Source organism: Leiobunum rupestre, chromosome 4 (genome assembly GCF_980474605.1).
Source record: "Leiobunum rupestre chromosome 4, qqLeiRupe1.1.hap1, whole genome shotgun sequence".
NCBI lineage: Eukaryota > Metazoa > Arthropoda > Arachnida > Opiliones > Sclerosomatidae > Leiobunum > Leiobunum rupestre.
In genome coordinates, this window is record NC_143387.1 from 57718156 (window position 1) to 57741106 (window position 22951).

Here is a 22951-nt window from a genome sequence, read left to right on the forward strand (position 1 = left end):
ATTGTTTGTGTAATTAAAATTAATACTACGATAATTCCTCGTCAATTAAATACGTACCAAAGAGTATTGATGTTAATTTTAAATTTAGATAGACCATTTTTATTATACACGTATTAACATTATGATATTATGAATATAAACGTGCATGCTTCGATCAGCATTCTACCAACTTTGCTATTGATATTTGAGCCCACATTTTTGAAATTCGTTAAATATTACGTGTTAACAGTTTTTGAAAGCGTATTTTTTGAATATTTGCCAACACAGAAACAAAAACACGGGTGCTTTAAATCTACAATGTTGTAACAAAAAATAAAAATTAAACTTGAGCACTCTCGTGTCACTATGTACTCCGATACTTTCACCAAAAATTATTTAATTGTAACCAAAGCTTAGACAATCCACGAAGCTTCCACCTTGGATTAATAATAGAAGCTAACGCTTCCTGGATATGACACTAGCCTTTGGTAGACGATTTTCGTTTAACTCACATTTATTCCACATCGAGATTCACATAAGCCAGTGAAAGAAGGGGACGAAAAAAGGGGGTTTGGACGACTTCCATTAAAATGTTACCTTTCCGGTTTTCGCGACGCATGCGCGAGTGTTTAGCAAATCAGGAGCCAATATTGTAAGCAAACAGTTTGTAGTTTGAAAAGCCAATGGTTTGAAATCCCTTGCTCTTAGTTCTTTGAAATTAAAGCAAAAATTAAGGTTTTGTTATTCAATCAATTTTTTTTAAATGGGTGTGAAACACTGTGTATATCCTAAATGTAAAAGCAAAAGTGACATGATAAGACCCAAAAGTGTGTCAACTCTACCTTTGCGCCAGTTAAAATATTTACTGAGAGCTAGTCTCACAATAGACTACATAACCTACTAGTTGGAATAGTACTAGCAACGTTATATTTAGTTATGGTCTGACGCGATTTTATATCTTCGTTTTATTCTCCCCTAAACATACGTTCTACGCCATTATGGCGTTTTCCATTGGGACTGCTCCGAGCGTGATCCGGATTTGCCTTCTACGTCATCGCTCTACCACGGAGAATTCCGCTAGGTGCTCGGAGGACTAGACTTCCAGCCCTCCCAATGGAATACGAATTTTTCTCGGAGTCACTTTGCTTAAAAATTGCTCTTTTTTGGTTGCCCCGTCCCTCGAGTTGGGGCAGCTCGGATCAATCCGCGAGGGAGCAACAGTGCCAATGGAAGACGTGCCTCCTTTTTGGAGTTGCCCTTTTGGTCCCAATGGAACACGTTTTATATTTAGGAGCGCTCAGAGGACTCCAATGGAAAACGCCATAAAACGCCTCACTCGGCGGCGCTAAAGTGGAGAAAATTTCTAATTTTGATGACGTATTTTCAACCCCCTCTCCCACTCCCTCTTTTTACTTCGCGACAAGCTCTCATTAAACATTATACCGTATTGACACACTTTTGGGTCTTATGTCGCTTTTGGTAAAAGTGATTTGAGATACGCTGAGAGTTCTTATATGGAAAAGGTAAAACTATTACCTTTTCCTAAGTCCTTTCTCAAAACGTGAAATTTGTCAACAATGGGTAAAATGGTTAAAATAGTACATGTGCTCCTTGTTTGTCCGTTGTGCTTCTTAAAAATCCCACTAGGTGCGCTGGGGTCGCCCATTGGCTTTTGTGAGCCGCGTTTTTGAGGAAGCGTCATATACAGGAAGTGTTAGCTTCTATTATTAATCCAAGCTTCCACCTTCCACGATCCAAATTTCCCTCAGCCACGAGAAGGATGACGTCATTTTTAGGGAACCAATGAGATACCGGCACGATTTGATATTTTTAGGGCGAAGGAGTTTACTCTTAGAGCGTGAGGGGAATGGGAGCAGCTCTGAAAATCGTCTCAATAATCAACTTACAATGTTAGTAATTATCCCTAAACATTTGTTTTAGTTTATTTAGCCAATTTTTCAATAATCCTCGGCGGCGGCGGCGGCGTGAAGGGGCAAAATTTTCTCCCCCTCTTTTTGAAAATTTGTTGAGAAAATTTCAAAATGATGTTTTTGAAGAGAAAAAATAAAGTAACGTAGAAAATCTTAAACAAAATTCGGTGGGGGATCAAAATTTATCGGCTGCGGGGCGCTGTAAAGTAAATGACTCGGCGGCGGAGAAGTTGTCGGCGACGGCGGGGTTGGATCGGCGGCACTAGGGTAAAATCAATTAACCCCAGAAGAAGGGCTCAAACGATTTCGACGCCATCTCCATACGATATCATATAATGCTTAAATGTTCAGCCTTAGATAGCTTTCATTGTGATTTTCATAAATGGGTTGGTATTTCTGACCCTACTGATACGCCTACGAAGTGCGGCCTAAGATTTGCTCTAGTATTTGTATTCATAGTCTGAGTCAGCTCGACACTTGTGTCTGTGGTATTTGCAATAGCGTTCTTAGCGATTTTTATAATCCCGAGGATATCACTGACACTATTAGCCGTCTTCCTCTTGGCTCTGAAGTGGGGTTTAAGAACTACCCAGATCATAGTTGCTATTAGGCCCCTTGGTCACATTTTCGTGTAGATTGTGGGGCTAATATGGTCAGTGATATTGCGAATAGTGTCTTAAGTTATTTATGTAATCTTGACAATGTCTCTGATACCGGTGACGTTCAGTCTACCCAGATGTTCATAATAAACCCCTTCCCGAAGGAGTTTATTAGGAACCTTTGGTCTACCTTAAACTATAAGTGTGTAAATTACTAAACCGTTACTTGTCAACTTCAGTCTAGTCCAACTACTGGTTTGCCCCCTCCCTATAATTATTATGACGTGTGTGATCTCAGTAAAACAATTGTTTCAGCTCTAAAAGCACAATGTATTATTGAGCTTTTCGCCTCCCCTATGGTCTATTTGACTACGATAGATCAAATGAAAGCCTTGACCAGGAAATCTCGTCTTAAACGAGAGAAAAAGGTGAATGCTTATGTCCTTGCCTTTGGTGTTCTAAATACTCAAAGGGTCGACGGGGAGTACAAAAGCGGGAAGATTTGGCGCGGATCCTTGCCGAAACGCATCTACGAGAAGGGGAAACCAAATACAAATTATCAAGCTATTAGTGGGAGGGCATCAATCCGGGGGGGGGGGGAGAAGGCATAGGTGTTTTGAAACGCTACTGAGTTACTGGTACCACGTCACTGTAAATAACATTTGAGGTTCAGCCTGGAGAATTGCTCTAATGTAGCCTTTGCAGTAGTTTATTGTGCGACGGGCGACACAAATGGATTTATATTATTGTTTAAAATACGACGTATTGTGATAAATTCTGGATGGAAGAGGCATCTGCATTACGGGTGACTTCAACGGCCACATAGTTTGGTACAGAAATAAAAGTGGCTGAATGATGAAAGAGTTCGCTTTTGAAGCTGACATGACAATCTCCAACTTGTATCCGCTATTTACTGGGAAGTCCACGTGGCATAGCTCTAAATCTTCCCCTACTGACGACTACATACTATGTAGTTAAGAGCTATTAACACTCCTTAAGCCGATTTATATAGATGAAGCCGAAGACATAGTGTAGGCAGTGACCTCAATGCTTAACTTTTCGTATCAACCCGTGAGTCAGCCAATACCATCGGAGGAACAGTTTTGGGGTTCTTGATGATGAGGACAGTTTAATCGCCTTCTGTGCCGAAATGGAACAAGCTGCGGCCCAAGCGCTACAGTCATATGAGGCTTTCATAGAAGCGTTCCATAGAACAATGGAAAGTACTCTACACCAACGCAGTACAAGGCCTCGCCAGAAACGGGTTACAAATCGAAGTGGTGTTGGGACCAGGAAGTTAAGGAGGAAATAAAGGCGTGGAAAGCGGCAAATAAGACCAACCGACATGCTGTCACCCGAAAGCTTCCAGCAGATGAACAGTTTTTGTAATTTCCGGTTTCGACGTCACGTTGACAACGTTAACTCAACAAACTCAACGATTGAAAGAGCAGGGCTGCGTTAAGGGCTACGTTCAGCAGCGCTCATCGGACATCGGTTTCCTACTGTACGCTTTTTCGTGTTTCCGGTTTTGACGTCATGATAGTCATCGGTTACTGGAAGAGTCGGTTTTTCCGATGACTGACGTAAAACTATTATAAATGCTTAGCCATTTTGAAAAACAAATTTGACTGAATAAAAGCGTTCAGCAACTTACGACGTCATTATGACGAAAAAGCTCATCGGTGAAAAATATCAAATCCATCGGTTTTTTTTCCGTTGACTGTTACTGAAGGTACGCCAGAAAATCCTTCTTTTTGGCGGTTTTTATTTCCACGCGAATAATTTCTTTTAGCGTCACTCTATTAATTATTATTTTTTCTTTGTTGTCACTTCCGCATATGGAGGCGCCAAGGAGGATAGGAAGGGAGGCGAAGTAGGAGGGTTGAACGCGCCTCTATCCTTGTAAGAAGCTTAGCGCGCGCTCGGCGGGAAAATTTCGGAAAAATGGCGGCAAGATTGCGGCCGCTACGCTAAGTGTTGCCGCCATTTTTCCGAAATTTTCCCGCCAAGTTTGCGCTAAACTGCTTACAAGGATGCTGGCGCGTTCATCCCTCCTACTTCGCCTCCCTTCCTATTCTCCTTGGAGGCGCCAAGGGTCGGGTTTGAACCATTAAGTTGGGAATATTAATCTAGAGGTCCAATCAAAACGTCGGATTTCAGTATTTCGTGAAACAAGTTTTTTAAAAATAAGAATACTGCCGTCTGCTCCCAAATGACGAGAAAACTTTATCATTCTACCCGTGGCGCCGTCTATCTCTCAATGGTTCGTTCAAATAAACGCGTTTTCCGGCAAAAAGTGTTTTTTTTAAATAATGGATGGCGCCACTGGTCATATGATATCGTTTTCTCGTCATTTTAGAGGAGACGGCACATTCGTAATTTTCAAAAACCTGTTTCGCGGGGAGCAGATTTGATTGGATCTCTAGATTAATATTCCCAACTCAATGGTTTGAACCCTTCTTTGAGGGGGAGTGGTAAATTAGGCGCATGTGCAACTCTACATTTTGGATCATACGGCCGGTACCTACGTTATTATAGGCGAACGTAGTTGCTTCCACGACTGTGTGTGAAGCGAATGAGGTTTTATTAATTTGGAAATGGTTTGCTGTAGTTTTGTTGGGTGTAAAAGCAAATATGGAACACCGAATATAAAATTCCATAGAATTCCTAAAGCCAGACTTAGACTATGGGGCAAAATTATAAACAGAGTTGATTTCAAGCCCACAGTAGATTCGCGGGTATGTAGTAGACATTTCGTTTCGGGCTATCCAGGATGGGAGAAAAGTGATCCAGATTGGATACCGACTTTAAATATTCCGAAAAATACCAAACAATTATCGAAAAGGCAAATCGATTCTGTACAACAGAGAAGCGTGAGAGAGAAAAATCGAAGTAAATTACAGGTAAATTACCACATGCATTGAAATTTTGAACTTGAAATAAAATCATTGGTTACTTTTAAAACTAGGAAAAGATTTATGAAAGGTTTTTGGATAAGCATTTAGAGAAGAAACGCTTGATACTTTCCCTGAAATTCCATGATTATGCGAGCGATAGTATAAGTATGAAAGAAGTTTTGGTAACAAAGTGTGTGGCAAAGTCCTTCACACAAACATCAAAGCCTGATGCACTTTCATCATTGGAACCACTAATTCCCGATTCGATAGTTTTGTCAGCCATTGGTTTGCCATCAACGATTAACTTTTTGGGATCAAAATCAACGAATGAATATATTAAGTACTCCCAAGGCACACAAACTGAATATTTTTATTTAGAAGAAGAAAATTGTATGTTAAATGAAAAGATAAAGCAGCTGGAAGAGTGTATAGTACAGAAGACTTGGGGCATTAACAAAATTAAAAACAATGACGAGATGACAAAGTTCTATACAGGATTACCTACCTTCCCTGTTTTTATGTGGCTATTTAATTTTTTACATCCAAAAGCCTGTAGAATGCGTTTTTGGAGAGGGAAGAAAAAAGAAGGTAAAGGCCCAAAAAGGAAACGTGCATTCAAAATTTCTCTTCTTGATCAATTCTTTGCAGTATTAGTATGTCTTAAAGTTGGCCTTCTTACTCGAGACATAGCGAATCGCTTTGCTATATCCCCATCAACATTCTCGAACATCTTTAACACATGGATAAAACTTATGGATTTGGAACTTCGTGAAATTTTTCCCTTTCCCATCAAAGCTTTAGTTGACAAATTTATGCCGCAGTGTTTTACAAAATATACCAATACCAGAATAATTATTGATTGCTTGGAAATATTTGTGGAACAATCTCCATTGTTAAATGTTAAAAACAAAACTTTTTCAACTTATAAATGTCACTCAACAATGAAGTTTCTAATTGGCATAACATCGAATGGAGTGATTTCATTTGTATCAGATAGTTGGAAAGCGAATGTAACTGAAAAAGTGATTTCCAAAGACTATAAATTTGCTTTATTATTAGATGGTGGTGATAATGCAATTGCTGATAAGCAGTTCCTCATAGAGGATTTGTTGAAAGTGAGAGATGAAGCTCAGTTCTCAGTACAGCAAATAATAGACGAACAAAAAATTGCTGAAGTAAGAATCCACGTTGAGACAGCTATTGCTAGAATTAAAAAATTCCATATTTTTAATGGAACGATGCCAAACAGAATGTTTAGAATGACCAGCAGTGTATTTTCAGTCTGTGCCTATTTGACAAATATTTGGGAACCTATAATTTAATTGTGTCACTTTTTTTTTAAATATCACTTGCTTGGTAAATTTTATTTATCACCTTGGTATCTGAAATTCATTTTAAGACTAGGCATTTTGAATAGGCTCTGTGAATCGGCGTAATTTGGCTTTTCCGAGTTCTTAAATCAAATAGTAGTAAGTTTGAATATAAAAAGTGCTATAATTTTGGTAGTTTTTCAAACAAAATTGGTCATTTGTGGAAACTACCCATTTTTGTCAGTCCCTTTAAGAGCTACTGGGAAGTTGGGAACCTTGATTTCTAATACCCATAAGGTTCCTTGCTCTGGGTCAGAAGTCAGCCCATCACCATTTACCTAAACAATAATTATCTTTTCTCGTAATATTGAGTGCCAAAGGCTCCAGTTTTCTTGTGCAAAATGACTAATGGCAACCCAGTGGCGTATACAGAATAAACTCAAGGGGGGGGGGGGGCGAGGGGCGCTAAAAGACATCTTGAGCTATGGTTGTAATAACAAATCCTGTCACCAAAAAGTGATCGCTTTCCGAAAATGGAAAAGGTCGTCGAAGTGGAATATTCCACCAGCGTTATTAAAACCCATATCAAGCCTAGAAGAGTTAGGCCTAGGCTCAAAAGAATCTGCAAAGATTCCAACCTTGTAGATGCGCCAGAAAAGCTAAACTTGAATTTCAACTATTTTTTCCAATAAACCTGCTTCTTTTATTTGACAATGCAAATTTATTTTAGAACGTGAGTCTCCGAGAACTTCTTTAATTTGCAAATTAATTACATTAACAGAATTTGTCACTATATTGTAGTTCATTTTAGCTCTAAGCCTTGGTTGTTCAAACCGGTTTGTTTACTAAAATAATGGCCGTCGGTTTATCAAACGTAGAGCTAATTGGGCGACGGCATTATCGGCATTTGAGATTCGATGACATCAAATATTACGTAGGGTACGGATGAGTTGACGCAATATCTGTGAAACAAACCTTTAGTGAAGAAACAGAGCTAGTGACATACTTATGAGTAATTATGTTACATATGGTTTCATCATATTGTAATGTTAAAGTTGTGTAGCTAGTTTCCAGGGCTCCCAGTCTAATTCTCTAAAATGTATAGGAACAGACGCTTCAATAAAACATCTTCAAGGAAATCGCCAAAAATTAATATTTCCGAGAGCCAGGACCTGGAAGTAACTTTTTAGATAGTGCTTGTTAAAATAATGGAAACTTTTCACCTGTATGGTATGCAACCTTGGATTAAGAATTCTTAATCCAAGATGCAACAAGTGTTCCTTTTTAACCAGGTAGCTTTTTTGACATATTAAGGCTTAGCGAAAACACAACGTTCTATTTACAGGTGAAAAGTTTCCATTATTTCAAAAAGATGTTTTATTTAAACGCCTATTCATAATTTGAATTTTTGCGAGAAAAATGATAAAATTAAATTATTGTTGGTGTAAATCTTTTTTTAATTTATCAGTTGGGTTTAATAGGCTTCGAGCTTAAGAAATATAGCACCACCTGCCTTAATATCCTTCAACTATTGAGTTGGGAATATTAATCTAGAAGTCCAATCAAAAAGTCGGATTTCAGTATTTCGCGAAACAAGTTTTGAAAAAAATAAGAATACTGCCGTCTGCTCCCAAATGACGAGAAAACTTTATCATTCAACCCGTGGCGCCGTCTATCTCTCAATGGTTCGTTCAAATAAGACGCGTTTTCCGGTAAAAAGATTTTTTTTTCAAAAATAATGAATGGCGCTAAGGGTCATATGATAACGTTTTCTCGTCATTTTAGAGGAGACGGCACATTCGTAATTTTCAAAAACTTGTTTCGCGGGGAGCAGATTTGATTGGATCTCTAGATCAATATTCCCAACTCAATGCCTTCAACTAAATATGTTAAAGGGATCCCTCACTCACAACAGGGGAAGGCATAGGGGTCACAAAAATTACAGATGACTTTTAAATTTTAATGTTTTTCGGTTGAAACTTCCAGCTGTTGTGTAGAGAGAATTTTGAACGAGCAGACAGCTTTCACATATTAAATTTAAAGGGCAACGCAAGCTCTGTGGCAAAAAAAAAAGAAAAAGCACCGTGCTTTTTAACCCCCTACACCCCCACTCGGTACTAGCGAGACCACGCAGAGTTTACCGTAAATTTCGCACTTTGCATACATATCACGCAAATGCCAGCTCACTTGCGTTGCCCTTTAACACTCGGTCGGTAGGCGGCGATTCTTGTGACCAAAATTTAAACAACGAACGAAGCCTATATGCTAAAAATATAGGAAAAATAGAATGAAAAAAAAATAGGGTTTTATAGGACCATTTCAGAAATATAGGAATTATATTATCGTTGGGTGTCCTGTTGTGCGTCAAAAGGCTAAGGAGTTCTTCAAGATAATTTTTACCGTGAGAACTCTAAAACGTTTCAAATGATAATTCGTTCTTCTCAAAATGGAAGCTAACGAACCAAAGAAGAATCCTCGAAGTCGTTCTCATTCTTTTCAAGATAACTTCTGAGAAGTGAGAATTCTGAAAATTTTGACGCGCCCCATAAAAGTTCAATCTTCTATTCTTTTCCGTAGCGCGTGCCAACCCCACCACAATATGTAAAAATATTAAGAGAGCCACGAAAGAATTAGCGCTTTTATACATATAATTTTCTTAATTTAGTGAGAGCAGCAGTTATTGAAATCTAAACAAAAATGCGATTGTAAAAAGCCATAAGATACTAAACTCACAATCAAAGAAAAAATAAACCTGAAGAAAAAGCGCGGTCATGAAAAAACATACCAACGATCAAGGATAATAGCTAGCAGGCTTGGAAATAAGCGGTGGTCACTGGGTCAAAGACCAGTTTATTAATTGCTCGGACCAGTTTTTTTATTCAAAAGCTATGGGTTTACTGGTCCAGTGTATTAATTCAAAATTATCTACCGTATTACTAATCAACTGGTCTACGTGACCTCTTAAATAATTCAAGAGTTGGGAGTCACTGGCCAAATAGACCAGTTTAGAAATAAACCTTATTTCCAAGCCTGATAGCTAGCCTATTATCCTTGGAACGATGCGGGGGATAGAAACGCTATCGCCATCTATGGCGATAAAAAAACCTCTTAAATATACAAAAGTATTTAGTGGAAAAGCTTTAATAAAGATTAAAAAACCAATTTTCATAAAATTGACAACTTTATCACAATATCTTAAAAAAAATTAAGCAAAAACACGATTTATTTACATAACGATTAAGATGAGAAAAAAACCATTTTCAAAAATGGTTAATTTCTAGTTTATGATTAACTACTATGGATTTACAATATATTAAGGATTACAAAGAGCATAAGGAAAGAAGGGATTGGAAATAATTACTTTTATATACATTTAAAAATCTCTATACATTAGGAGCGTTAATTATGAGATTCCTTCAAACGAAATGGAGCATGGCACTATTTCAATAGCGAAAGATAAAGGTAAGGTTAGATCACAGCCTATTACAGATAATTTTGCTAACAGATTTTAAAGGCAATCCAAAACCTAACTTTACTAGCTAGTACATACAATTTCCTTAACCTTAGTAAAAATGTTTTTTAAAATACATTTAGCTAATTGCATGAAACTTTGCTGGAAAATATTCACGAAAAAGGTCGTAAAAAGAATCTCATAAAGAATAAAAAGTAAATTTTTTTTGGTTTACTTCAGCTCAAACTTGTGATAATCTTTAAAAGGAATATATAATGCATTTTTTAATAGTTTGAATATTTAGTTTTGGCATTTGTATTTGAGAAAAAAAGCCTGACTGCTGATTTCAGCAATTAGACTTCATCGTATTCATTGGCAAATTGTCTTATATTATTAACAAAAAAGGAAAAAATCTTTTAACACGTTTGACGAGAATGGGCACGAAATACTGATAATTTCATATTCAAAAATCCAGTCTATCGGTTTTTCATAAAAACCTACCAAAATAGAGATAAAAATCACCTTGTTCATTGCAAACACGCTTGAATTTTTTCAACCCATTCCTGAGCGGAAGCCGCGTCCAAAGCCATAAAGTTGTACGTCCTTCGTATGGTTCGAAGCTATATGAAAATTTTGTTAGTTTCAAAGCCACAAAAACCACCTCAGAGATCTTACATCAAAAAATGTTTTCTCGTCTGAAGTGGCAGTGGATGTAGCAGAGTTTGTGGCCTTTTTGGGAATTCCAGCTTGCACCGACAAAGACGGAGTCACCGATATCACCTCACCAAGATCTACAAAACCTTTGCAGTGAGAATCCTCCATGGCATCATAGTAACGTAACTGCAAAATTAATTCATTTAATATTAATCTTTAATGATAATTTTTTATATTTTATTAAAATCAAAGATTTACCTGATGTTTGATAGAATCCAGAACAAACCACCTCTGTTTCCATCCTTTGAGCAATGCGCCTCTTTTGAAAAGATAGCCTTCGTGCGTTCTGTTTTCGGCAACGTTAGAGGAAAACTGGTCGTAATATTGACTGCTGGTTTGCATGGTTGTTACGCCTATTTGCAATGATTTAAAAATTAAAAAAGTAACACTGATCTATAATTAGCTTTCTTACTGGAATTAACTGAAGTGTTCTCCCCACTGATGCCTGGTCCACCTTTAGAATGAGTGCCCAAAGAGCTAGCACCTACTCCCGAAGAGTCACTGACTGATTTGTACTTTGTGCAGTTTTTAAGAACTGATTCAGCGCATTTATCATGACAATTGTACCCACAATCCACGCAGCGTAGACCCGTTTTCACCAAACCCCATAATAAATGGTTGCAGTGATCGCAGTAAGTTGGTGTTGTGTAATTATTCCTATAATTAGGTAGAATTAAGAATTTGTCAGATACCTAATTTAGTGTAAATAGGTAGCGCTCAACTAAAGTATGAGTTATAAAATTAAATAAGTCTCCTACAGAACAAAAATGAGATCAACCATTGCGGGATCGCATAGATACGTTTTTACGCGAACAGCCCAACGGGTCGCATAGCTATTGTTTCCCGTCGATGGCACGCGGTTCTTATCGCCGGAATACGTAAGTATTATTCTCCGTCGACGGCACGCGGTTCTTATCGCCGGAATACGTAAGTATTATTCTCCGTCGACGGCACGCGGTTCTTATCGCCGGAATACGTAAGTATTATTCTCCGTCGACGGCACGCGGTTCTTATCGCCGGGTTACGTAAGTATTATTCCCGGTCAACGGCACGCGGAAAAACGGGGTTCTTATCGCCGGGTCATGTAACTATTATTCCCCGTCGACGGCACGCAGAAAAACAGGGTTCTCATCGCCGGGTTACGTAAGTATTATTCCCGGTCAACGGCACGCGGAAAAACGGGGTTCTTATCGCCTTTGAACTTTGGCCCTACAAATGTTTTTAGATGTGTAATAAAAATAATATTATTTTGCGCACTAGTGGAAAACGGTCAACGGCACACAGAGAAAAGGGTTCTTATCGCCGGATCAGGCAAGTACCTTCCTACGACGTGTGATATGACATTAAAAGTCGCTAGATGACTTGAGGTTAAGGTGGTGGCCTTGGGTATTATCCTATCTGATTATTATTATTATTTATGGTAAGTTAATATCAATATTTACTTTTCAAATCTGTGGGGATGAGAATAAACTTGGGGCGATTGGGCACTCAAAGTACCAGCTACAGATTGGTTGAGGGAACTTCCAGCGCCTGGCGTTGTGCCTGGATTAACATCAGGAGTCCCGCTAATACCACCAACCATCTTGCCCCGTACTAAAATTTCTATGGTTGACCTTTTATGAATAGATCTTCCATGAGATCGAATCATTTGAGTTGTATACGAGACTTGCCTCTGATAAATAAACCAACATTAGTTTATAATTCAAACAGATAAGATATTATTAAAGTAGATACTACTGACAGCTAAAGAATCTGTATTTGGAGATTCTAATTTATCCCAAAGGATGGACCATTTTTGAGGTAGATGGCCCAATTCTGTTTCGTGAGATCTAATTTGCTATGTAAGAAAAAAATATTAGTATACTTGGTCTTGTTCAAGTGTATAAAATGTACCAATTACTTCAAGTAGCTGGGAAAAGGCTTCATGCTGAATATTAGTAATACTGTCGTAACAAGCATTTATAACTTTCCGTTTACTAGATCCAATATGGCCACTACCATCAGCCGCTTCTTGCTCTTCTTCTCTCTGACGTTCCATCGCTACTACTTCTAAATCATAAGATGGGCCATGAGCCAATTCTTCACTGATGTAGTAGCTCCAAATATTCAGATTGGAAATATTGGCATAAGGTCGTAAAATCTTCCAAATAAATAGTTTAAATTAACAAAGGCTTTGGGTAAAAAAAACCCATAAGCATACCCCATCTTCTTGATTTGGTATGTACCAAACATTGAAGAAAATAGGAGAACGATTCCAAAGTTTTTCAACATAATCCCAAAAGGATGGACCAAAGTTGTGTCCTCCCAAAGACGAGCTGCCACCTCCCCCAGAGCCTGCCCCACCAGATCCACTTCCCCCAGATGGGAAACCAGGCAGAAATTCGTCATCAGAACAAGACGGGTCAAAACGACTCGTGAGGGGATGCAAGCGTCGGCGATCTTTTGTGACAAGCCAGCCAAATTCTGACCTCTCACACTCGCTATCCAAAAGAAAGGTTCTGAATCTGCAGGACACATAGTGGTAAGCTAGGAACCGCAAATAGTACTCATTGAACTCGAATGACAGTGGGAATTGTGAATGGATCTATAAAATGTGTTATCATTATTAATTACTAGAAAAGTGTGTAGAAAACTTGATTAACATTACTTGATGAACTACATCAAGGAATTGAAGAAAAATAGGAGCAAAACCACTCGCTATACTGGCTGGAGTGTGGTTGCTACGATGAAAGAAACGATGGCCATATGCCAACCATTCCTTTTCAATTAAGATTCTGAACCCTTCAAAGGTGCGATAAAATGGATCCAAACAGAGCTCAGCAATTGACACAATCTGAGAAGTGACATCCCAGCCATCTTCAAGGCAAACCATGACTGAGGAACCTTGAACATCCATTAGGTCAACTACAGCTCCTGCCAACTGCATAATGCTTTGAAGCTTAAAAAAAAAAAGATTAATTTTCAGTTAACTCTTAAAATTTTTTCTTATAATACCTGTTTAAGCCATTCTGAGGTACCAACAGCATGGAAGAAACTCTTATCAGGATCATTAACCGGACCACTTGGTACAGCAGCCCTCATTAACTTTTTAAAACTAGCTTTCACATGACGAACTTCATGAAAATCCACGGGTATAAAGTCGCAATTAGGATAGGATTCGGTTTTAATCCCCTGGAAAACCAATGACATTAAAAAAAATAAAGCTGTAACCACTATAACTGATCATTTACCTTAATTTGCGCTTTTTCCCCAAAGACATACAATGCCACCCTATGTAAAGTGTGAACATTTCCTTCAAATCCATCAGGAATATCGGAGAGGCGACCTCCAAGTCCAGAGGCAGTGACACTACCACCCGCAGACATTCTAAACCCAAAATCTGAGCCCAAGCTGCTGGCTGATCCTTGCCTCCTTTCCTTTAGGCTGCCCCATCTCAATTCTTCAAAGACAAAAAAAAAGTCATCAATGTGACAGATAATCCTTAGGCCTGTATCAGGCTGAAAAAAAAACATCAACTAACGTCTATTTCCTTTACCACCTGATGACCTGAGAGTATTCACAGCTTTCTGCAATGGATTTGATCGTCTGGATATTTCAGGAGTGACCATTGTTGGGAAATTATCAATTCCAGGACCACCTCCAGACCCAGTTAGAAGAGAAGTGATACTTAAAGTTGAGTCATTGATACCAACTGAACCTCCTGTAGTACCAGAGACGCCACACCTCATAGCTGAGAGGGGAGTTATGTTCACTACCGCTGCGAGGTACTTTTCTTGCTCGGAATGAGCCGATGTCTCACTACTTGTACCCATAACACTCTTTCCGTGAAAACTACTCCCTCTCAACAATAAAGCTTTCGTTTTTGGATGGCGCCAAGTTACAGCTGGGAATCTATTCAAAAGTGTTTTTAAAAAAACACCAGCAGCAAAAAAAATACCATCAATCTATCAAAAATACCTGCAATGTCTGTAGCATCGAGAGAATTTTCGAATGCTATCATCCGAAACATTATTAGGAACTGCTAGAAGAGCTGGGTAGCTTGAACAAAAAAATATTTTATTTAACTTTATTTTCACATCTTCGGTAATGGGGTCGGGGACAAATCCTGGAAGAGCACTACATACCTTCGACAAAGGCCATAGCCACTATTAACAGAGGTGACTCTAAATCCGTCTGGTTTTCCTTTAACTACGGCACCATTCACAAGACCAAGACCCAATCTATGATAGTCTTTGACATATAGACGCTCCGAAAGTTTTTCCAGTGTTTTACTGTCCACATGATGAGTGTGAATACTTCCCAATACATGGGAACCACCAGGAGATATATCACTCTCATCCACTGAAAAAAATTGGGATGCATAAAAAACAAGTAATTTAATATGAAGCACATCACCATTGAACTTACTATTTGAAATATCATCATCAAATAGAGACAGTGGTCTCTCTGCGGGACTGGAAATGTCTATGTCAAAAGTTGGCCCATTAATACCAATTCCACCACGCCCGGGACTTGGCAATGTTCTTGAAGAATTAGCAGCAAGTGCCGAATGACCTTGAATGACATATTTTTGTTTTCTTGAAGATGGTTTGGGTTTAAAACCAGCTTTCATAGCTGTTTTCAGGAGAGTCCTCTTGGCCATTACTCTCAATGTTGCATTCTTCTCCTTCTGCTTGCCTAAGGGCGTCTGTGGAACTGCTAAATGCCCACTGAATGCAAACAAATGGAAGATGTCAGCTGGAGTACGGTAGCGGTGAATCATTTTTCGAAGCATCTCAATACTCTCAGACGCAACTTCTTCGTCAAAAGCAACTTTTATCAGCTGGAACGTGTTAGATCGTAACTGTAGGCCTTCTTGGAGGTACTGATCAACATGAGGAAGATACTGAACATTAGCCCGCTTTTCCTTCGTCAATGTTGCAACTGGAAAGGACCTAACAACAACCTGCTCGCAAGCTATAAAAAAAATAAAATCGTAATTCACTGTTGACATTACTTTTGTATTGTAATTTTACCAAATGGATCGCAGGGTGTTCCTTTGAAGACCACTCGATAATTAGTTAAGAATAGAGCTCCTTCAGCTGGTAACAATGATGGGCCACCCATTGTACCACCAGTACCTTCGTCTCGGCCATCAGGAATGAGGTAAACTCTTAAACCTTCAAACACTAATTCTTCACCTTGTAACAGACTAGGTGCCAATATCTTGGGCTAAGAATAATTTTGGGGTTACCTTACCTTATTTAAAAATCTTTTCAAATGAAAAATACCTTCATGATTGGTGGAAGTCTTTTACTTTCCCTGTGAACTGCTTCCAAAGTTTCAATCTGCATTGCCACAACTCCAGGAATCATTTGATGCAGAGCTTTAATGTGATCTTCAGTTACACCACTATCAGTGCACACCTTATCCACGAAGCGTGAAACAAATTTAACAACGAGGGCTCCTTTTTCGGACGTATCTTCTTCGAAGCCACTTTCCCCAGAGGAACTGTCTTCTGATTCAGCCAGACTGTTGGTTACGTTACTGACATTGCTATTACTCTCTCTTTCAATGTCCCTGGCGCGAGAGGATTTGGTTCCTCTATTTATATCCAAAGGAACTCTCAATGATACCATGCGATTGGCGTAATGGATAGCCTGGCTGTAAACGGTAGACTCCTCATTACAAGTTAATTCTTTCTGTTTCTCTTCGTTGAGTGAGGTCCAGACTTGCATCTGTTCAGCAGCAATTTCTAATGCGCTTGGTTCGGGGGTTCGAATGTAAAGACTTCTACGACTACCATGATCGCTATTATAACCTTTGCTCCAAAGACTCGCTAAATCTTTATTCTAGTTATTTAAAAAATAAAATTTTAGTTAAAATTTAAGTTAAATTATAGAGAAATTGATACTAACATCTCGAGGGCTTATTGGAGACAGGGACGACTCTCTATCAGAATACGACAAAGCTCTTGGACCTCCATTTGGTTGACACAAATGAGAGGAAGCAAAGGTGTTCGCATTACAATAGAGAGCCCTTATGTCACGCTGAACATCTTGGTAAAAAGCAGCCTCCCAAAATTGCTGATTTGTCCAAACAGGATGCTCCTGAATGCAAGTGTAAGCAAACTGGATTACACCAGTGCACAATTTCTGTAAATTTAAGGTGATTTATACGCTTGTATTGTCATGAAATATAATTATTTTGCAACTAACGCGACAAAAAGCCATGGCTAAAGGTAGAGTTGATGCAGCTACACCATGTTCATCAACGCAAGAGTCATCCTTCAATTGAAAAAACCAAATGTTTAGACACAGTTGTCTTTTAAGTTTTAATAAAACCAAAGACTAACTTGTAAGGCGCAGTTCATAAGTCTCACTACAAGATCAAACTGTTGATGTTCTAAGACTGCTTTGTTTCCTGTAACGTGTTGTGATAATTCAGAGGTTAAGGCTAAACGAGCGGCTTTACTTTTTAAAGCCCTCAAAACCGCAGGAAATGTCTGGATTTATTAAAAGAAACGAATAATATTAAAAAATTTGGGTTAAAAATAGAGATGCCCCGATATCAGTACAGTCGATATATAGGCTATTCGTGGCTGATAATATCGGCGGTAATATCGGATGATATTAACAAAAATATCTATCATAACAGTAGTGGTTATGATCAAATCATTGAAAAAGACAGTTCAGTACACTGTCATACCATTTTATTCTAATTTTTTTGTGAAAAAAGTTTGCAAGAGCATATCCGAATATGTTTCTTTTCATTTTACGTGATAAAGTTAGTCACTTGTTTGGAAAAAAACCCTGCCCCTCGAGGTTGAAAACCCTAAGTTTTTCTATAACGGTCTCGATCTACATTTCTCTGACTTTTTCACCCTCAATTCTAAATCCACTACTCGAGGTCATACCCTAAAGCTGTCCAAACCTAGGGCCAGTGTAGCAACCTGGCAAAACCATTTTTCCCACAGCGTCATTAATGACTGGAATAACCTGCGGATGCTATGGTCACGCAAAAATCTTACCCAGTTTTTAAAAATTTGTTACGGACCTACCTAGCTGAGAAAACCAAGAGTCTCTCTATCTGTATTAGTGTATTTCGTAGTATTTTTATTTTTTCTTTGTATTCTAGTAATTATTGTATCTCTCTTTGTAGTGTAATTATATTATTGTTGGTTTTGTTTCTACTCCCTGTATTCCGATGCTTGGGCATAAGCCCCTGAGGCTTTCCAAGTAATTAATTAATTAATTAAATAAATAGGGTAGTAGTTTTTATTTGTTTACACTCGTAACCCCCCGTCTTAAAAAAGGTATGATCTAGCTTCTGAAGTCTGGCATACGTTGCGCGGCCAATCAAATATTATATTATCATTAGTTAATCGAGAATTTTCTAATTTTTAAATGTTTTTCCGAAAATATTTTTCTAATACCGGTATCAGCCGATACCGACATTAGAAAAATAAGGCAATATATCGGTGCATCCCTTGTTAAAAAAAATCTTACTTTTCTAGCATCCGATATTTTGTTTTCGAATATACAGTTGACACAATTTCTAAGAACTTCAAGCCTCCTAGCACTATTTGCCACAATATTACGATTATCTTGTAAAGAGGATATAGGAGGACCCATTGGAACAATGCGAGGTTGTTGAGGTTCAATGGATTGCATTCTTTAAAATACAAAAAATTAGATACAAATTAATAAATTATGTAGAAATACAATATAATACTTGTCTCTTAATTCCCTGGTCTTGACTAGGCCTTCGTTAATTATCTCTTGGACCTTTTTAGGATCCACTGTGGGGAAAGTAGGTTGGTGTATTCGAGTAAAAGCACCTTCAGTCGGTTTAGGTATTTTTTGAACATATGGCTGTGGATTTGGATGCTCCTAAATTTAACGAAGACGTTTTATAGCTGTCACTTATAGATACTCAAATTAACTTACATTCAGATATAGTTGTTGCGCTAACTCTTGAATATGTTGTAGAACTAGATCTGGATTACGCATTTCAGCTTTCAGTACATCCTGCATATTTGCATAAAGCTACGAATAACAAATTATAAACAAAAACATTTTCAGCCACTTATAGACTGGGAATATATTACCTCATCAAAAATATCACAGATTCTGTAGGGAGGACCTCTATCCGCCACATATGCATTAAAAAACATACAATCGAGGACTTTGACAATGAAATCATTATCCATCAAGTTACGTTGGCCCAAGAACGCAGCCTTGTGGAAGGTAATGAAGGGTTTAGGATGAATCCTGATTATAGTCAAACAGGACCGATAACCCTGGAATAACTGAGCGAACATTCTCAAGAAAATGGCACGAATTTCTTTGTCCTGTTTTAAAACAAATTTTGAATTTAAATTTTAATATATAGCAAAAAAAAAGGAAAATCTTACAAGCATGGCAGATGGAGATGGCTTTAGTTGTTGTGGAGGAAATGCATCATCCGCTTGCATCAGTTCAGGTCGTAGAACCATACAAAGATGAGTGTAAAGTTGTGACTGCAATGGTTCTGGTAAAACTGGTAATGTGATGTAATCAGGTATACAAATAGACCCTCCATCGAGATCCACAATAATAACATCAAGCTGCCAATAAAGAAATCATTAAAAATCATCTGAGAAAGCGAGAATAATTGGTTGTCGTACCAATTCCGCAACTTCTCCTTTCAGACTCGAATGTACCCCCATAATGAAAGGTGTTGGAGTACTTAGCACCTCTACCAAAGCAGAAGGAAGAAGAGGTATATAGACGTGACTATATTTAAAAGGGTACATGATAGCTACTAAAGCCTGGCACGAATCAGTTAAGCGAGAATAGCTTCTGGAATGGAAGAGGACTTTGTGTTCTGTCATGGCGGCGCAAAACATGGTGACTACGTTATGTATACCTTAAAAAGAAAACCGTAGATCAATATGATAGTTTTTGGATAATACAGAATGAATATGAAGATTTGTACCAAGTTCTTGAATGAGTTGATAGCAAGTAGATCCCGAAACTGGCAGTGTATCTGAAAGAGGGGGTTGTAAAGCCTGCCTGTCTCCAGCACCAATTGAAAAGCGAACTTGCGGGCCACCTATTTTGTGAAATAAAATAATTGTCTCTACCTTTATATTAAAATGCAGGATTTTTCAAAATTACCAGGAGATGGAGCGAGAGCGCATCCTAGAATATTCCCTATCAAAGTTTCAATAGCAACTCCTAAGTTATCGATATAAACAGTATAAATTATTCCCAAACAATTCTGTAATAAGATGTCCAAATTAGTCAATGCACTAGATGTGCTTTTAGCAACATAACAATGGTAAAAGTAATTTACCCGAAATGTCTGAATATAATCCAATCTAGAAACCAAAACGAGGCATTTGGGGGCATACATGACCGAATGATGCTGAACAGCCTGCATGGTGGGGGTATGCTGAGAAGCCAACGGTGAGACCCCTGCACTCACCACTAACGCAGCACCGCTGTTTCCCCCACCTGAACCACCACCTGTTGGAACTACGAGTAACAACTCTTCCTCCCCTTCTTCGTCCGGTGGTTTGCTGGGAGTAATCGCAACAGGCTCATTGAATGACAAACAGGCGCAATAATGGCGATTGGCATCGATATCAGTTAAAACAGAAACAAAAAAAGTCGGTTGTTGCCTGTTATTGGATAAACACCAGCCTTGTGGTTGACAGAACTAGATTGACAAGGGATATACATAAATTTATTACACCGAACTTATGTTTTATATAAACAAGGTATTAGAAAAGTATGAAATTTGCCATAGCTAATATAAAAAATAATAATTTCTTATAATAAAAATTATGGAAAAAATTTTACATACAAATAGTTTTTAGTTTAGCAGATATTAAAGTTCACTTACTTAAATTAAATTCAGAACTAAAAACATTTTATAATATAAACTTCTCTTAAAATGTTATTTAACTAGCTCTAATTAGTGGCATTGTAAGTCATATAGAAAATGAAACAATACAATCTTCTACAAAGAATTCATACTTTTGACCATTATCAAATAAAAAAATCGAACCAGTTCTATGCCATCAATAAATGGTGTGTCATCCCAGTCTTTGGCGGGAAACCTTTGCAGTATTTTACCACAACTTAATCCACTTCCTGAAATTTTCATAACGGATGTGTTTTTAATTTTTTCATGCCAATTTGTAGCAAAATTTTAAGGTCTATGTGTCTATAATAAAACTAAACCGTACTCTAAAAACGAAAACAGTAGCTTTAGTAAGCTCAAAAAAAAAAAAGAGGCTCCTTCATAGTGTGTAATACAATACTTCCCAAGGGCATAGTGCCTCTTAAGTCTGGTGATGTGTCCATTGTAAGTTAATAGGCCTGTAACACTCCCAAGAATGTGGGTTTGGTAAATGCACCATACAATAATTTTAAAAGGCCCAATTTTCTAATATACAAAAGTGGCTCATTATTCAGAACATTATGTTTGGCTCATACTGCCACATATTTTTATAAATTGTAAAATAAGTCAGATGAAATAAGGTGAATAGCCTTAGGAATAAATATCTTGTCTAAAACTACAAATAAAATAGCACTAGAGACCAAGTTATAATTGATTAATGGAACATTAAAAAGTGCTTGGCCAAATGCCAACAGATAATGGCTTGCATTCCTAAACCATGTGGGTAGTTCATGATTTTATACAGGCATAGTGCAAGTCAAAAACACCATATTCTTTTGACCAAATTAAATAAAACATATTATTGGGAAAATTAAATTTGACACCAACTAATTTATAAATTAAGATGGTGTTGAATAAAATACACAATCAAAATGAATGAACACCTGCACTGTAGCAGTAGGCTGGATAAATATATCATTCATTTTCTTATTTAGATTGTCATAAATTCACAGTGAACATTATTTTGTCACTTTAGATAACCTTTAAACCTTTATTGGTAATTTGACTGTAGAAATGGGTGAATTCCTATTATTTCAATTTATTTATTTATTTAACATTAAGTAATTTTTTTCTTATAAATTGATTTTGAATTCTGTTTACATGTGGCTTAAATAGGAGTTTTCACTGGGCAGAAAACACTAGGAAATCTTTCTTGGGACTGCTTAGATCTTAGAAGTTCCACAAATCTTATTTTTCCACGAGTCTGAGATTGCATCTATTATCTACACAGATTAATTTGTGCATTACCAAAAATATCTATACATATTATTCTACTAAATGTGGCATTGAAAACCCTTCCTAAAGCTGATATATCATTTACTAATTGGTATGTTACAGCTTATAACAGAGAATCCCACTTTCAACAAGTTGCAACACAAGCCTTTGTACACGATTACGTTCAATCCTGATGAAAGTAAATGGAACTTACGTTCTTTCTCATGATCGAAACCAACCACAACAAGATAGTCCACAAGACGTGACATATTACTAAATGCAAATTATCGTTTAAAATATAAAACTTAAATCTGTTTCCCTCAGACGAACCATCGTCGCACCCCACACACACAAGGGCGAAACGAAACTCTTATGCGTCTGCACCAGCGTTGCCAGATCAAAAAAATCAACCGATGCCCGAAAATCATCGATTTATGAACAAAATTATCGTATGCTTAGAAATTGTCGGAATAGTGGTATATTTATGATGAATCAAAAATTTTAATGACACGCTTAAATCGAACATTTCGTCTAGAAATGGTCCAAATTATCGAAAATAGGGCACTCTGATAGAACGAGAGTTGATGTCAAAGACTATAGTAGTAAGCTATCGCTTATATAGTCTTTGGTTGACGCCTAAGAAAATTATCGTAGGTATTATGCAGACAGAATTTACTCTCTCTGCTGTATGGCAACTCTGGTCAGCTCTGACTCACTGCCCTGCTAAAGGAAGATTGTCCGAGGAAATTTGAAACACGAAGTTTATTTTTCACTAGGTTATTCAAACAAGCTAAGGAAATTGTGGAATTTTTAATACACTGTAAATTAAATTAAGTTCTTAAATATTTAACACATTTTGTTATAGTTGGTATATTTTCTTATATTTTTTTGCAGGTATAGAAGAAAAAAAGCTTAAAAAGGAGCC

The 22951-nt window shown here is 37.6% G+C and overlaps 2 protein-coding genes across 2 annotated transcripts; one reads left to right on the forward strand and one right to left on the reverse strand.

Moving 5' to 3' along the window:
* Positions 1-4513: 4513 nt before the first annotated feature.
* LOC149948439 (uncharacterized) lies at positions 4514-7188 on the forward strand. Its single transcript, XM_090172246.1, has 2 exons — positions 4514-5412; positions 5478-7188. The coding sequence occupies exons 1-2, from the start codon at positions 5107-5109 to the stop codon at positions 6726-6728; spliced, it is 1557 nt and encodes a 518-aa protein (XP_090028372.1). The 5' UTR covers positions 4514-5106; the 3' UTR covers positions 6729-7188.
* Positions 7189-10430: 3242 nt separating this feature from the next.
* On the reverse strand, positions 10431-22376 carry Sbf (SET domain binding factor). The gene is made up of 31 exons (XM_090173455.1): positions 22241-22376; positions 20917-21002; positions 20200-20565; positions 20022-20124; positions 19840-19956; positions 19529-19770; positions 19277-19468; positions 18971-19213; positions 18810-18908; positions 18595-18752; positions 18369-18534; positions 17216-17365; positions 17079-17147; positions 16779-17015; positions 16152-16712; positions 15897-16092; positions 15289-15837; positions 15006-15222; positions 14839-14919; positions 14402-14772; positions 14112-14320; positions 13876-14052; positions 13529-13819; positions 13082-13465; positions 12782-13021; positions 12623-12718; positions 12324-12553; positions 11294-11538; positions 11080-11234; positions 10843-11007; positions 10431-10787 (listed from the first exon to the last, which is right to left on the reverse strand). Exons 1-31 carry the CDS (start codon positions 22293-22295, stop codon positions 10695-10697), a joined length of 6543 nt encoding a protein of 2180 aa, XP_090029581.1. The 5' UTR covers positions 22296-22376; the 3' UTR covers positions 10431-10694.
* Between the last annotated feature and the right edge of the window lie 575 nt (positions 22377-22951).

What these genes read in the sequence shown, in the direction of transcription:
- Sbf (XM_090173455.1), bottom strand. Translation starts at nt 22,295, where the DNA reads ATGTCACGTCTTGTGGACTATCTTGTTGTGGTTGGTTTCGATCATGAG. An exon ending in TAGCCATGGCTTTTTGTCGC is followed by an intron (nt 17,016 to 17,078) that starts GTTAGTTGCAAA and finishes TTAAATTTACAG; the next exon opens with AAATTGTGCACTGGTGTAAT. An exon ending in CGATGCTACAGACATTGCAG is followed by an intron (nt 14,773 to 14,838) that starts GTATTTTTGATA and finishes ACTTTTGAATAG; the next exon opens with ATTCCCAGCTGTAACTTGGC.
- LOC149948439 (XM_090172246.1), top strand. Translation starts at nt 5,107, where the DNA reads ATGGTTTGCTGTAGTTTTGTTGGGTGTAAAAGCAAATATGGAACACCG. An exon ending in AAAATCGAAGTAAATTACAG is followed by an intron (nt 5,413 to 5,477) that starts GTAAATTACCAC and finishes TTTTAAAACTAG; the next exon opens with GAAAAGATTTATGAAAGGTT.